General features: G+C 51.2%; 1 protein-coding gene across 1 annotated transcript in view; it reads right to left on the reverse strand.

Moving 5' to 3' along the window:
• Nucleotides 1-13,308, reverse strand: part of LOC119098053 (zonadhesin) — a 67,048-nt gene that overhangs the window by 28,910 nt on the left and 24,830 nt on the right. The window contains exons 21-32 of the mRNA XM_037220981.1: nt 12,932-13,126; nt 12,388-12,582; nt 9,765-9,959; nt 8,893-9,285; nt 7,807-8,001; nt 7,232-7,426; nt 5,446-5,640; nt 4,624-5,016; nt 3,460-3,654; nt 2,911-3,105; nt 1,705-1,899; nt 907-1,299 (exon numbers count right to left, since the gene is read on the reverse strand). Coding sequence (XP_037076876.1) covers nt 907-1,299; nt 1,705-1,899; nt 2,911-3,105; nt 3,460-3,654; nt 4,624-5,016; nt 5,446-5,640; nt 7,232-7,426; nt 7,807-8,001; nt 8,893-9,285; nt 9,765-9,959; nt 12,388-12,582; nt 12,932-13,126 — 2,934 coding nt within the window. The remainder of the gene's footprint in view (nt 1-906; nt 1,300-1,704; nt 1,900-2,910; nt 3,106-3,459; nt 3,655-4,623; nt 5,017-5,445; nt 5,641-7,231; nt 7,427-7,806; nt 8,002-8,892; nt 9,286-9,764; nt 9,960-12,387; nt 12,583-12,931; nt 13,127-13,308) is intronic.

Genomic DNA, 13,308 nt, shown 5'->3' on the forward strand with positions numbered 1-13,308 from the left:
CGATTGTCGGCGCTCTGCTTGTTTACAGGGTTTTGGGGTGGCGCTGGAACATTACGTGCCTCTGCACAACACTGGCAATTGTCTTGGAGGAGTTTGGGAGCTTTCGCCGTTCGAAATATCGTTACCTTTTCGTTACTCGTGCTGCAGGGTTTCCGTCAGGCTGGCCTGCCAGATAAATGCCGGAAAATACACCCCAACTATGCCATTCCGGCACCTAATCCATGGGGTGCTGAAACCCGACCAGGCAGCCATCCATGGTGGAACCTGTCCATAAAAAACTCTACCCTTGCGATAGCCATCATGCACGTTGCTTGTGTGACAGTCCAGACGGCACTCGATAACTCGCCAGACAGTACAGGCAGCACCGGACAGCCACCACGTGCTGGACAAAGCAGACAACACCCTGCGGTCTTCACCTGCGGGGCAACACCATCCTATCCTCATCTGCGATACACTACACACAACACCACGCTTCCCTCATCTGCTAGACGATGAACATAACACCAGACAGGCCTTACCTGCGTGACACTACAGAGAACATCACCCGGCCCTCACGTATACTTTGCTGCATGCGACCATCACCTGGAGAATGCTTCAGATCTCTATCAAATGTGGGACGTAGAGGAAGCACCAGACGGCCCTCAAACATTTAACACTGAAACAACTATAGGTGGACGCTATGGGCAACACCAGAAAGGTGCCGCGTGCTAGGAAGACCCGATAACACTGCGCGGTTCTCACCCTTAAGACACTTCAGTTAACACTGATGAGATTTCACCCGTGAGACACCATAGACAACACCAGCCGGCTGTCACCTGGCTCAAACTGCGTACGTCCCTCACGTGGGCGACAGTAAAGATTTCACTCACCTGCGGGGCACCGCAGACGACACCAGCCGGCGCTCACCTGCGGGACACACTGGGCAGCACTGGCCTGGCTCCTGCCGCGGGTCGACGCACGTGAGCGTCGCACACCGGGGCGGCGGCAGCACCACGCGCACCGTGCCGTCGTCACACTCGAGCACCGAGCACGGGCGCTCCTCGTCGTCTGGGAACTGCGCGCCGTCCGGGTACGTCCTGCCGGCGTGCGTGCATGGTGCCAGGCTGCTGTCGCTGCAGTTATAGCTGGGGCAGCACTGTCCTGGCTCCGGCACTGGCACGCAGTTAGGCCTGGGAGGCGGCGCGCAGTCAACTGTAGCAGTAGAGATGTTGCTGTTGTCGCAGGTGTAGTGTGTGCAGCCATCAGCGCTGGTCCAGGTGGAGCCGTGCGGTCTGACTTGACCGGTTCCGTCCACACAGTCTGTAGAGAGAAATGTACGGAGGTAAGCCCTGGCGTTGGATGTTTTCGGAATGTGAATGGTGGATTTTATTTTTTGGACATGGCGATGGTCAAGTCAATGTACACGAAATGTTTCAAATTCTGCGTAACGCCGCGAGTGAAATTCCGTCGCAAATTTAAGTAGTGACATTTTTTTGGAAACCGTAAGATTATTTACCAAGCGTCCCTGGTAAACTGGCATCAAGGACTGCACATGCTTCTGTCGTCCGCAGGCCAAGCCATGGAAAAATGTTGTATATTCTTACTAATACTTTTAACTCAGTACAGAACCTGTTCTTTCCTGCCCAGAAGACGACGTGAAAAGAAGTGGAGAACCTTTGCCCTGTAGCATGGCACCTTTTCAACTGATAGCAGGCCTCGGCTCACTTGAGTTGTCGCAGTTGTAGCGGAGACAGCATTGTCCTGGTACCGGTACTGGCACGCAGTTAGGACCAGGAGGCGGCGCGCAGTCAACTGTGGCGGTGGAGATGTGGCCGTTGTCGCAGGCGTAGTGTGTGCAGCCGTCAGCGCTAGTCCAGGTAGAGCCGTGCGGTCTGACTTGACCGGTGCCGTCCACACAGTCTGTCGAGAGAGATCAAGGAGGATTAGCGTAGGGGCACAGGCAGTGTGGTGGTTTAGCTGCGCGTGGGTGAATGTGGTAGTACGGGGTTCGATTCCCTGGCGTGTCTCCCCTTTCCTCCAAGGTGAGCTATGTCATCAATAGCCGAATGCGTCGTGAAGCCACAATGGCAGGGGATGGGCGTCCAGCGTTGCGTGTTGGGAACAATGGGTGATCGGTAGTTCTTTTTAGGGCATACGGGAACGAGCTGCCGGTCGTCGGAGTTGCGGCAGGGTACGACCAGCCGGCCGTGGAGATTTGGGAGGTTTTTTCAAATTACTCGCATGCGGATTCCAAGCGAGGATTTCGAACCGCACGTATCCACGTCGCTACCCACTCGGTCACGACGACATACACCTGCAGGCGCTTCTTCGAGTACAGAACTATTGTTTTTTTCACAGCCACATACAAATTCTTCTGTACGATGCGAATACATAAACGTTACCTACGACGGTGTTGAAAGTCTGATAAACACCGTGAATCATTAGACGCAATGGGAAACGTTGGTTGCCATTCATTGAAAAATGTAAAGGATGTTAAAGGAGCTATCTATTTTAGCTATATGTCCCATTTATTAAATTTGCCATGGCTGTTTTTCCACGCATGTGTAGCTTTCATGCCTGTCTGGTACTTCTGGCGGAACCCAGCAAACATAGTCCAATGCGCCATTTGTCAATACCTTTCGAAAATTCCTGGGACGGTCATGCTTTTAGAAATTTGCAGGGCTCTTGAAGTTTTCTTTTCTCTTGGGATATAGGATACGCTTAATCTAATGTCATTCAAGTTAAAGAAGTGAGATACATTTTGTCCTCCACATCTAAAGCAAAACTAATTCGTGTACTCTACGTCAGTCATGATTCGTTATCCATAAACCGGTAAAACATGCGGGGCTGGTTAGCCTTGGAACTGAAAACGAATTGGTGCAACCAACCTGGATGGAACCTTCCCTAAGCCGGTAGCAGGCTTCGGCTCACGTGAGTTATCGCAGTTATAGCTGGGACAGCACTGTCCTGGCGTCAGCACTGACACGCAGTTAGGACCAGGGGACGGAGCGCAGTCAACTATGGCAGTGGAAATGTGGCCATTGTTGCAGGTGTAGTGTGTGCAGCCGTCAGCGCTGGTCCAGGTGGAGCCGTGCGGTCTATCTTCGCCGGTGCCGTCCACACAGTCTGTCGAGAGGAATAGATAGCGATTGCCTCCTAAAAATGCGTAAGGTTTGAACTCAAACATGTCATCCAAACTTAACAAGCATCAAGACGCTTAAAAGGGTCTTCCGTCGTCAAGCCACTCCATGGAAAAACGGTTTGTAAATTTGCTGTCATTTTAAACCCAATACCAAACTATGTTTCCGTTTTAGAAGGCTCTGGGGAAAGACATGAAGGGTCCTCATCCTGTCATTTAGCTGACTTTGTCAACCCAGTACTGGATTGGTCTTTCCACCCCATAAGGCTCCGTGAAAAAAATGGAGGGTCCTAACTCTGTAAAATGGAACCTTCTTAAACTGGCACCATGCCACGCCTCACGTGAGTTGTCGCAGCTGTAGTAGGGGCAGCAATCTCCTGGCACTGATACGGGCACGCAGTTAGGACCAGGAGACGGCAGACAGTCAACTATGGCGGTGGAGATGTGGCCGTTGTAGCAGGCGTATCGTGTGCAGCCGTCACCGCTGGTCCAGTTGGACCCGTGCGGTCTGATCTGGCCGGTGTTGTCCTCACAGTCTGTCGACAGACGGGCCGATTGTCGGCGCTCTGCTTGTTTGCAGGGTTCTGGGATGACGCTGGAATATTGCATGCTGCTGCACAAGATTGGCAACTGTCTTGGATATGTTTTGGAGTCCTTGCTCTTTGAAATATCAGGTGGCCTTTTCGTGAACTCGTGCTCCAGGATTTCCGTCTGGTCTGCTTGCTAGATAACTGCAGGGAAGTATATCTTAACTATGACACACCGGCATCTAATCCACAGGGTACTTAATCATGACCAGGCAGCCATCCATGGAAGTACCAGTGCATACAGAAGACTGCACGCTTGCGGCACTGCAGTCATCATGCACATTCCCTATGTGACACTCCGGACAGCCCGCGATCACTCGCCGGACAGTACAGGCAGTACCGGACAGCCACCAAGTGCTGGACAAAGCAGACAACACCATGCAGCCTTCACCTGCGGGGCAACACCACTCCACTGTCATCTGTCGGACGCTACGCACAGCACCACGCGGCCATCACCTGTTGGACCCTATTAACAACTATAGGCAAATACTATAGGGAGCACCAGAAAGCCTTCACTTGCTGGGCACAACAGACAACACGACGCGGCCCTCATTTATGGGACACTACGGTCATTACTAGCATGCTGTCCCCCGTGGGACACTATAGACAACACCAGCCGGCTGTCACTTGCGGAATATTGCATATATTGCTCTCCTGTAGGACACTGCATGCACCCCTCACCTGTGGGGCATTACAGATGTCCTCGCCTACGGGACAGACAACACCAGTCTGCCCTCAATTGCGGGACACTACGAGCGACAGCCGGCCCACACCTGCGGGATGATACTATAAACACCTACCGGTCCTCACCTGCGGGACACTACAAACACCATCCGGCCCTCACCTGCGGGACACTACAGGCAACACTGCATACGTCCCTCACCTGCGGGACACTACAAAACACCAGCTGGTCCTCACCTGCGGGACACACAGGGCAGCACTGGCCTGGCGCCTGCTGTGGATCGACGCACGTGAGCGGCGCACACTGGGGCGGCGGCAGCACCACGCGCACCGTGCCGTCGTCACACTCGAGCACCGAGCACGGGTGGTCCTCGTCGTCGGGGAACTGCGCGCCGTCCGGGTACGTCCTGCCGGCGTGCGTGCATGGTGCCAGGCTGCTGTCGCTGCAGTTGTAGCTGGGACAGCACTGTCCTGACACCGGCACTGGCACGCAGTTAGGCCTGGGAGGCGGCGCACAGTCAACTGTGGTGGTGGAGATGTGGCCGTTGTCGCAGGTGTAGTGTGTGCAGCCGTCAGCGCTGGTCCAGGTGGAGCCGTGCGGTCTGACTTGACCGGTGCCGTCCACGCAGTCTGTCGAGAGAAATAGGCGGGGATTAGCCCCGGCATTGAGAGTTTTCGAGCTGTGAATCATGGATATTCCTTTGGAAAGGCACGGTGACAGCTTTCTTGGGTTCAGTTAAATGTGCAGAAAATATTTTAAATAGCTGGGAAAGTTGCGAATGAAATTCAGTCGCAAGTTAAAACGGTTGTCACATTTTGCCGGCCAACGTCTTCAGATTTGTGATCAAACGTCTCAGTTTCATTACACTGACATCAAGAGGCGCAACTGGTTCTTCGTCGTCAGACCAAGTCATGAACAAAGTTTTACCTAGCCTTGCTAATGCTTTGAACCCAGTTAAAAAACTGTTCTTTCTGGCCCAGAGGATTCCGTGGAAAGATGTGAAGGGCCCGCTTTCTGTGAAATGTAACTTTTCAAACTGGCAGCAGACCTCGGCTTACGTGAGTTGTCGCAGTAGTAGCTTGGACAACACTGTCCTGGTACCGGTACTGGCACACAGTTAGGACCAGGAGGCGGAGCGCAGTCAACTGTGGCGGTGGAGATGCGGCCATTATCGCAGGCGTAGTGTGTGCAGCCGTCAGCGCTTGTCCAGGTGGAGCCATGCGGTCTGACTTGACCGGTGCCGTCCACACAGTCTGTGGAGAGAAATCAGGGAGAAGTGGTGTCGAGGATTAGGTGGCGTGTACCGTAGTGAACTGATAGTGTAGTGGTTAAGAGGCGTGTCTTGGAAAGCAGTAGTACGGGGCTCTATTCACCGCGGTGCCCCCCCCCCCCCCCTTCCTGCCAGAGTCAGAGGCAGGTGTTGGTATACATAATCAGGAGCTGAATGCGTAGTAAATACACAATGGCAGGGGATTTGTGTCTGATGTTGCCTGTTTTACACTGTGAGGGATATGCATTTTTCTGCAAGGAGTGTGGGGACATGTACAGCTTCCCTAATTTCGCTGCGCACGTTGTCAACAATTGTGTGAGCGTGTAACCTAACTACGTTTTAAATTTGAATCCTAGGCGCATTTTTTATAGCCTTGATATCATATTTTGTACAGTATTAGCTATGCATTAGAGTAAAGTTCTCGTTCTGCTCTTTAAGTGAAATAGAAAGAGATTCAACTGATATGTTTTCTTTTAATACTCCCAGCTTTCGAACATTGCAGATATCATCATGCAATTAACGACTTCGCTCTCACAAAAGCAAGACAAACCCCTTTGGAGCGACTTTTCAGCTCAGATCTTTCGGCATGGGTCATGTTTTCTGTGGCATTGTCGTAATTTTATGCTTTTCTAGAAAGATGGCGTATTTTACCCTATATTTTCCCATTTTCTGCTCAAAAGTTCACCAAAGGTTTATCAAAAAAGACTTTTGTTTTCCTTTGAAACTAGCGGAAATAACTGAAGAGTCCTCACTCCGTGACATAGGAGCTAGGCTGCCCTCAAGCTGGCCGACGAGTTGCCCACCGCCAGGATCGCCAAAGGGGCTTCCAGCCAGTCGTGGAGGTTTGGGCGCTCTTTAAAGTGCTCGCCACCCATTCAAACTGCGTGTTGGAATTACAGGTATCCACGCCGTTAACCACTCAGTTAAGATGACAAAGCCATAAATGGGCTTATTTCAGTACTGAATTGGTGCTGTCTTTTCACTTTTTTAAGTAATATACAAATTGTACGATTCAATTTGAAATACGTAAATGTTATCTGCGACGTTGTTGAAAATTTGGTCCTGACCGGCAAGTCACCAGAGCAACGGGAAAAGTTATAAGTTTTTGGATGTGTGGAAAAGTACCAAAGAGCAGTAAAAGCAGTATGTTTTAGGGCTCACTTCTATTTGTTATAATCTACCATGGTCATGTTTCCCTCGATCGGCTAAATTTTCATGGCTGTCTGATGCTCCCGGCAACACCCAGGAAACATGGGCCCACTGCATTGTCTGTTAACACCTTACATTTTTACAATATTACATACGTTTAGGACTTGGATGATATCTTGGAAAATTATATTTCCTTCGGATCTAGGGGTACACTTAAACCAATTTCCTTCGAGTTAAGGAAATGGGATACATTCCTCACTCCACACCGTGAGTAAAACTAATCAATGCACTCTACATTAGTCGTTATTCATCACCCGCGAGCTCGCCAAAAGTTGGCGGGTCGGTTACCCGCAAACCTGAAAACCAAATAGCCGCAATGAACCTAGATGCATCCTTCCATAAGTCGGTTACAGGTCTTGGCTCACGTGAGTTGTCGCAGTTGTAGCGGGGACAGCACTGTCCTGGTACCGGTACTGACACACAGTTAGGACCAGGGGACGGCGTGCAATCAACTGTGGTGGTGGAGATGTGGCCGTTGTCGCAGGTGTAGTGTTTGCAGCCGTGAGCGCTGGTCCAGGTGGAGCCGTGCGGTCTGACTTGACCCGTGTTGTCCACACAGTCTGTCGGGAGAAATCGACCGGGATTAGCCCCTAAAACTGCCCATGATCTGAGTTCAAACGTCTCATGTGAATTAAACTTGTATCGAGGCGGGCAAAAGGCTCTGCCGTCGCCATGCCGCTCCATGGCAGCCGTCAGCGCTGGTCCAGGAAAAAGTTATCAAACTTTACTTATTTTTAGCTCAGTTCTCAAATGTCGTTTCCCGCTTAGTAGAGCTTGCGGAAGGAGACGAAGGGTTCTCACCTTGTTAATTAGCTGAATTTAAAAAAAAACCCAGGACTAAGTTGCTCTTTCCACCCCGGAAGAGTTCGTCGCAAGAAGTGAAGGGCCCTCACTCTGGTGAAATGGAACTTTCGTAAACCGACAGAAGGCCGCGCCTCACGTGAGTTGTCGCAGTTATAGTGGGGGCAGCAGTCTCCTGGCACCGATACGGGCACGCAGTTAGGACCAGGAGATGGCAGGCAGTCAACCGTGGCGTTGGAGACGTGGCCATTGTAGCAGGCGTATTGTGTGCAGCCGTCAGCGCTGGTCCAGGTGGAGCCGTGCGGCCTGACCTGGCCGGCGTTGTCCACACAGTCTGTCGGCAGACGGGCCGATAGTCGGCGCTCTGGTGTGCTTGATTACAGAGCTGTGGGGTGGGGTGGCATTGCACGTCGCCGCACAACATTGACGGTCGCTTGGCAGGTAGGGGAGTTTTTCAGTCTCCGGAACATGTTATCTCGTGGCGTATCTTCGTTGTAATATTTCATAGCGTAGGGTTTATGGTAGGTCTGCATGCTAGACAAATACCAGAAATTGCATCCCAACTATGGAATGGCGACATTTTATCCAATGGGCGCTGAAATCCGAAAAGGTAGCTATGGATAGTGGCTCCTGTTCATGCATACAGAAAGCTCCTACACTTGAGACCCTGCAGACATCACACAATTTTCCTTTGGGACACTTTGGACAGCACCCAATATCTCTCCGCGCAGTACGGGCAGCACCGGACAGCTACCACGTGCTTGACCCAACAGACTAGACGATTCGGTCCTCACCAGCGGGACACTGCAGACAACACGATCCTGCCCTCATCTGCGGGACATTAGAGGCAGCACCACGCTGCCATTTCTTACGGGACACTACAAACATCAGCCGAACCTCACCTGTTGGGCACCACAGACATCTTAAGGCAGATACTATGGGCAGTACCAGAAAGCCATCACGTGCTATAGATAACAAATAACACCACGCGGGCCTCGTCTTTAGGACACTACGACCAACACAATGTGCTCTCACCTTTGTAACACAATAGGGAACACCTGCCGTGCGTCACCTGCGGGACGCCGCGTGCGTCCCTCACCAACGGGACACTTTATACGTCCCTCGCATGAGGTATGCTACAGACAACACCAGCCGGCTGTCCCACCGGAGACACCGCATACGTCCCTCACCTGCGGGACACTACAAAACACCAGCTGGTCCTCACCTGCGGGACACACTGGGCAGCACTGGCCTGGCGCCTGCTGGGGATCGACGCACGTGAGCGTCGCGCACTGGGGCGGCGGCAGCACCACGCGCACCGTGCCGTCGTCACACTCGAGCACCGAGCACGGGTGGTCCTCGTCGTCGGGGAACTGCGCGCCGTCCGGGTACGTCCTGCCGGCGTGCGTGCATGGTGCCAGGCTGCTATCGCTGCAGTTGTAGCTGGGACAGCACTGTCCTGACACCGGCACTGGCACGCAGTTAGGCCTGGGAGGCGGCGCGCAGTCAACTGCGGTGGTGGAGATGTGGCCGTTGTGGCAAGCGTGGTGCCTGCAGCCGTCAGCGCTGGTCCAGGTGGAGCCGTGCGGTCTGACTTGACCGGTGCCGTCCACACAGTCTGTCAAGAGAAATAGACGGGGATCAGCCCCGGCGTCGAGTGTTTTCGAATTGTGTGAGTGGATATTCTTTTAGACAGAACACGGCGACAAATTGCTTGGGTCTAATTGAGTGTGCACAATATGTTTCAAATAGTTGGTTTCCAATGCTTAAAATATTCTCGACTAGAGTGAAATTTGTTGTGCACTTGGTTCGGATATACTAAATCTCCGTCGTAAATTAAAACAGTAGTCTTATTTTTCCGGACAATGTCTTAAGATTTTTAACCAAACGTTTCAGTTATCTAGCACTGACATCAAGATGCGCGAGTCGTTCTTCTGTCATTAGACCATGCCTTGGAAAAACTTTGTGTAAACGTACTGATATTTTTAACCCAGTACAAAAACTGTGCTTTCTGGCGTATAGGCCTCCGTGGAAAGAAGTGAAGGGTCCTTTTTCTTTTAAATGTATCTTTTAAACTGAGAGCAGGCGGAGGCTCACGTGAGTTGTCGCAGTTGTAGCTGGGGCAGCATTGTCCCGATACCGGTACTGGCACGCAGTTAGGACCAGGAGGCGGAGCGCAGTCAACTGTGGCGGCGGAGATGTGGCCGTTGTCGCAGGCGTAGTGTGTGCAGCCGTCAGCGCTGGTCCAGGTGGAGCCATGCGGTCGGACTTGGCCGGTGCCGTCCACACAGTCTGTCGAGAGAAATTAAGAGCCCTGGTTTCGGGGTACAAGTAGTGTGGTGGTTAACACGTGCTCGGGTCGGAGGTCAAATTGACCCCCCCCCCCCGAAGGTTTTCCCAGAATGATCCTCGAACGGCGCGGCGTAGCCGCGCCAAATTGTGCAGAGCTGTAGACGATTGAATAGCGGGTTGTCTGGCATCACAAGTTTAGAGGAGCCTGGTAAGGTCGCTGACCTATGGCAGGTCAATGTCAGGCCATGGTTTTAATGAATGCGATTTCTAGGGAATTGTTTAATCTCATCCAACGACGTAGTGTTAGACGAAGCCATACATCTCTGAGATCCTTTCTTAGGTAACACAACAATTGAATGAACAAATTGCATTGGCATGGGGTCAGGTATGAAGGTCAGACCAAGGTCAAAACTGACCTGTTTTATTACTCTTTGGTAGCAGGAACCGTATTATTCACCTTCCATGGACCTCCTAAGGGTCAGAATAGGTCACTGACCTAGAATGACCCAGGTCAATATTTCCTTTTTAGGAACATACTGCCTAGCGTAACCTTTGTCGCGTATCCAAATGGAAAACTCAAAGCAGTCTTGTATGATTTTGGTCACTATGACTTTCAAAAGGTCAAAAAAGGTCGCTAACTGCAGATGAGCGTGTGACCGTTTGCTTAGACCAGTTCCAAGGGCCCTACGGAGACCAACCTGGATTTTAACCTTCTTTGAGCGTACTTGACCCGAAGCTGATGACCTGGGAACCTCAAGCTTTGACCCAAGTGAGTTCACGTACAGGTCAACATATCCTGTGAATTTGATGGATTAGTTCTCTTAGCTCTCTTAGTTCCTGAGATCTCAGGAGGGTCAAATTGAGCCCCCCCCCCCCCCCCCCCACCCGAGCAAAGGGTATCCAGCCGGCCATGCGGGCGCTTGTTAAGCTGCGCGTCTGTGAAAGTAGTTGTACGGGGCTCGATTCACCGCGGTGCCCGTCCTTGCGGCCAGAGTGAGGGGCTGGCAACGCCATATATTATCAGTAGCTTAATGCGTTGCAAAGGCACAGTGACAGGGGATTGGTGTTCGGCATTGCCTGTTGTTGAACAGCGAGTGATCTATGTATGCGCGTCTGCACGGAGCATGAGGACATGTACAACGCCGCTTATTTCTTTGCGCATGTGCCAACAAGTGTGTAAGCATGGGCGTGACTACGTTGGAAATTTTAACCGTAGACGTTTTTTTATAACTGATGAATCATTTAATAGAACACGATCCTTGTTATGCTCGTCAGTTGAACTAAGAAGGGACACCAATATGTTCTGTACAGGCTCCCAAGTTTGTGGCATTGCAGACATCTGATCATGTGATATTTATTCACTACTGGACCATCACGAACAGCACCAGGCGAACCCCATCTGCGGGGCATTTGAGCTTAGTTCTTTTGTTACGGGTCATGCTGCTGAGTATGATGACCGTGGTTGTGTTTTGTTCGTAGAAAGAGAAGTTAGTTAAACCTAGATTTTTCCATTGCCCAAGCAAAAATTCACGAAAGGGTACACACAAATGTCTGCTTTCCTTTGAAACTAGCGGAAATAAGTGAAGAGTCCTCACTCCGTGACATAGGAGCTAGGCTGCCCTCAAGCTGGCCGACGAGATGCTCACCGCCAGGATATCCACAGGGGCTTCCAGCCAGTCGTGGAGGTTTGGACGCTCTTTAAAGTGCTCGCCACCCATTCAAACTGCGTGTTGGAATTACAGGTATCCACGCCGTTAACCACTCAGTTAAGATGGCAAAGCCCTAAATGGGCTTATTTCAGTACTGAATTGGTGCTGTCTTTTCACTCTTTTAGTAATATACAAACTGTGCGATACAAATTGAAATACGTAAATGTTATCTGCGACGTTGTTGAAAACCTGGTGCTGGCCAGGAAGTTACTAGACGTCATTGGGAAACGATTTATAGATGTTGAGAAAAACAGTATGAAGGAGACAAAGGCTTTTCGATTTTATTGCCATGGCCAGTTTGTTACCATTTGCCGTGACTATTTTCCCAGAATTGACTGTTTTTCGTAGTTATGTGATGTTCCGGACAGGTCGCAGCAAACGCGTGCGACTGCACCGTCTTTCAACGCCTTGCGAAAATTTCTAGGACGTTGTATACCTTTAGAGCCTTGTACAAATGTTGGGAAATTTTCACTGCTTTGGGATCTAAGGATGCATTGAAAACACTTTGATGAAAATTAAACAGTTGAGATAGATTTTTCACTCTGTGATTTTTCACTCATCTGAAGCAAAATTAATTCTTGCCCACCACATTCATTATTACTGATCACGCACAAGCTGGTCAAAAACAGGCAGGCGGGTTAGCCACGGAACGTGAAAGCGAGTAGCCGCGACCAACCTCCACGGAACCTTCCCTAAACCAGTAACAGACTTCGGCTCACGTGAGTTGTCGCAGTTGTAGCGGGGACAGCACTGTCCCGGTACCGGTACTGGCAAGCAGTTAGGACCAGGGGGCGGAGCACAGTCAACTATGACGGTGGAGATGTTGCCGTTGTCGCAGGCGTAGTGTGTGCAGCCGTCAGCGCTGGTCCAGGTGGAGCCATGGGGCCTGACTTGGCCGGTGTTGTCCACACACTCTGTCGAGAGGAATAGACGGGGACTAGCTCCTAAAAGTCTAAGATTGCAAACCAAAGGTCTCATTTCAACTGGACAGACATCAAAACGCCCAGCACGTTTGATTCGTTACTAGGCCACGCCGTGGAAAAATATGTTGTCAATTTACTCATGACTTTAAACCATTACCAACATGTTTTTCCGGCCTAGAAGACTCTGTGGAAAATAATGAAGGGTCCTTACGCTGTCAGTTAACTGATATTGTTAATCCAGTACTAGATTGTTGTTTCGGGCCCAGAAGACTCCGTGAAAAAGTGGAGGGCCCTCACTCTGTGAAATGAAACCTTAAACCGGCAGGAGCCCGCGGCTCACGTGAGTTGTCGCAGTTGTAGCGGGGGCAGCACTCTCCTGACACTGATATTGGCACGCAGTTAGGACCAGGAGGCGGCGGGCAGTGGACTATGGCCGTGGCGATGTGGCCATTGTCACAGGCGTAGTGTGTACAGCCGTCGGCGCTGGTCCAGGTGGAGCCGTGCGGTCTGACCTGGCCGGTGTTGTCCTCACAGTCTGTCGGCAGACGGCCCGATTGTCGGCGCTCTGGTCTGTTTGTTTACAGAAGTGTGGGGTGGCGCTGCAGTATTACGTGCCGTTGGACAACATGGGCAGTTGTCTGGCAGGTTTTTGGAAGGTTGTAGTCTTCAGAATGCCTTTTGACTTTTTGCCGAACTTGCATAGGTTTTTTGGCAGGT

This window comes from Pollicipes pollicipes, unplaced genomic scaffold (genome assembly GCF_011947565.3).
Source record: "Pollicipes pollicipes isolate AB1234 unplaced genomic scaffold, Ppol_2.1 Scaffold_4740;HRSCAF=5597_pilon_pilon_pilon, whole genome shotgun sequence".
Taxonomy (NCBI): Eukaryota; Metazoa; Arthropoda; class Thecostraca; order Pollicipedomorpha; family Pollicipedidae; genus Pollicipes; species Pollicipes pollicipes.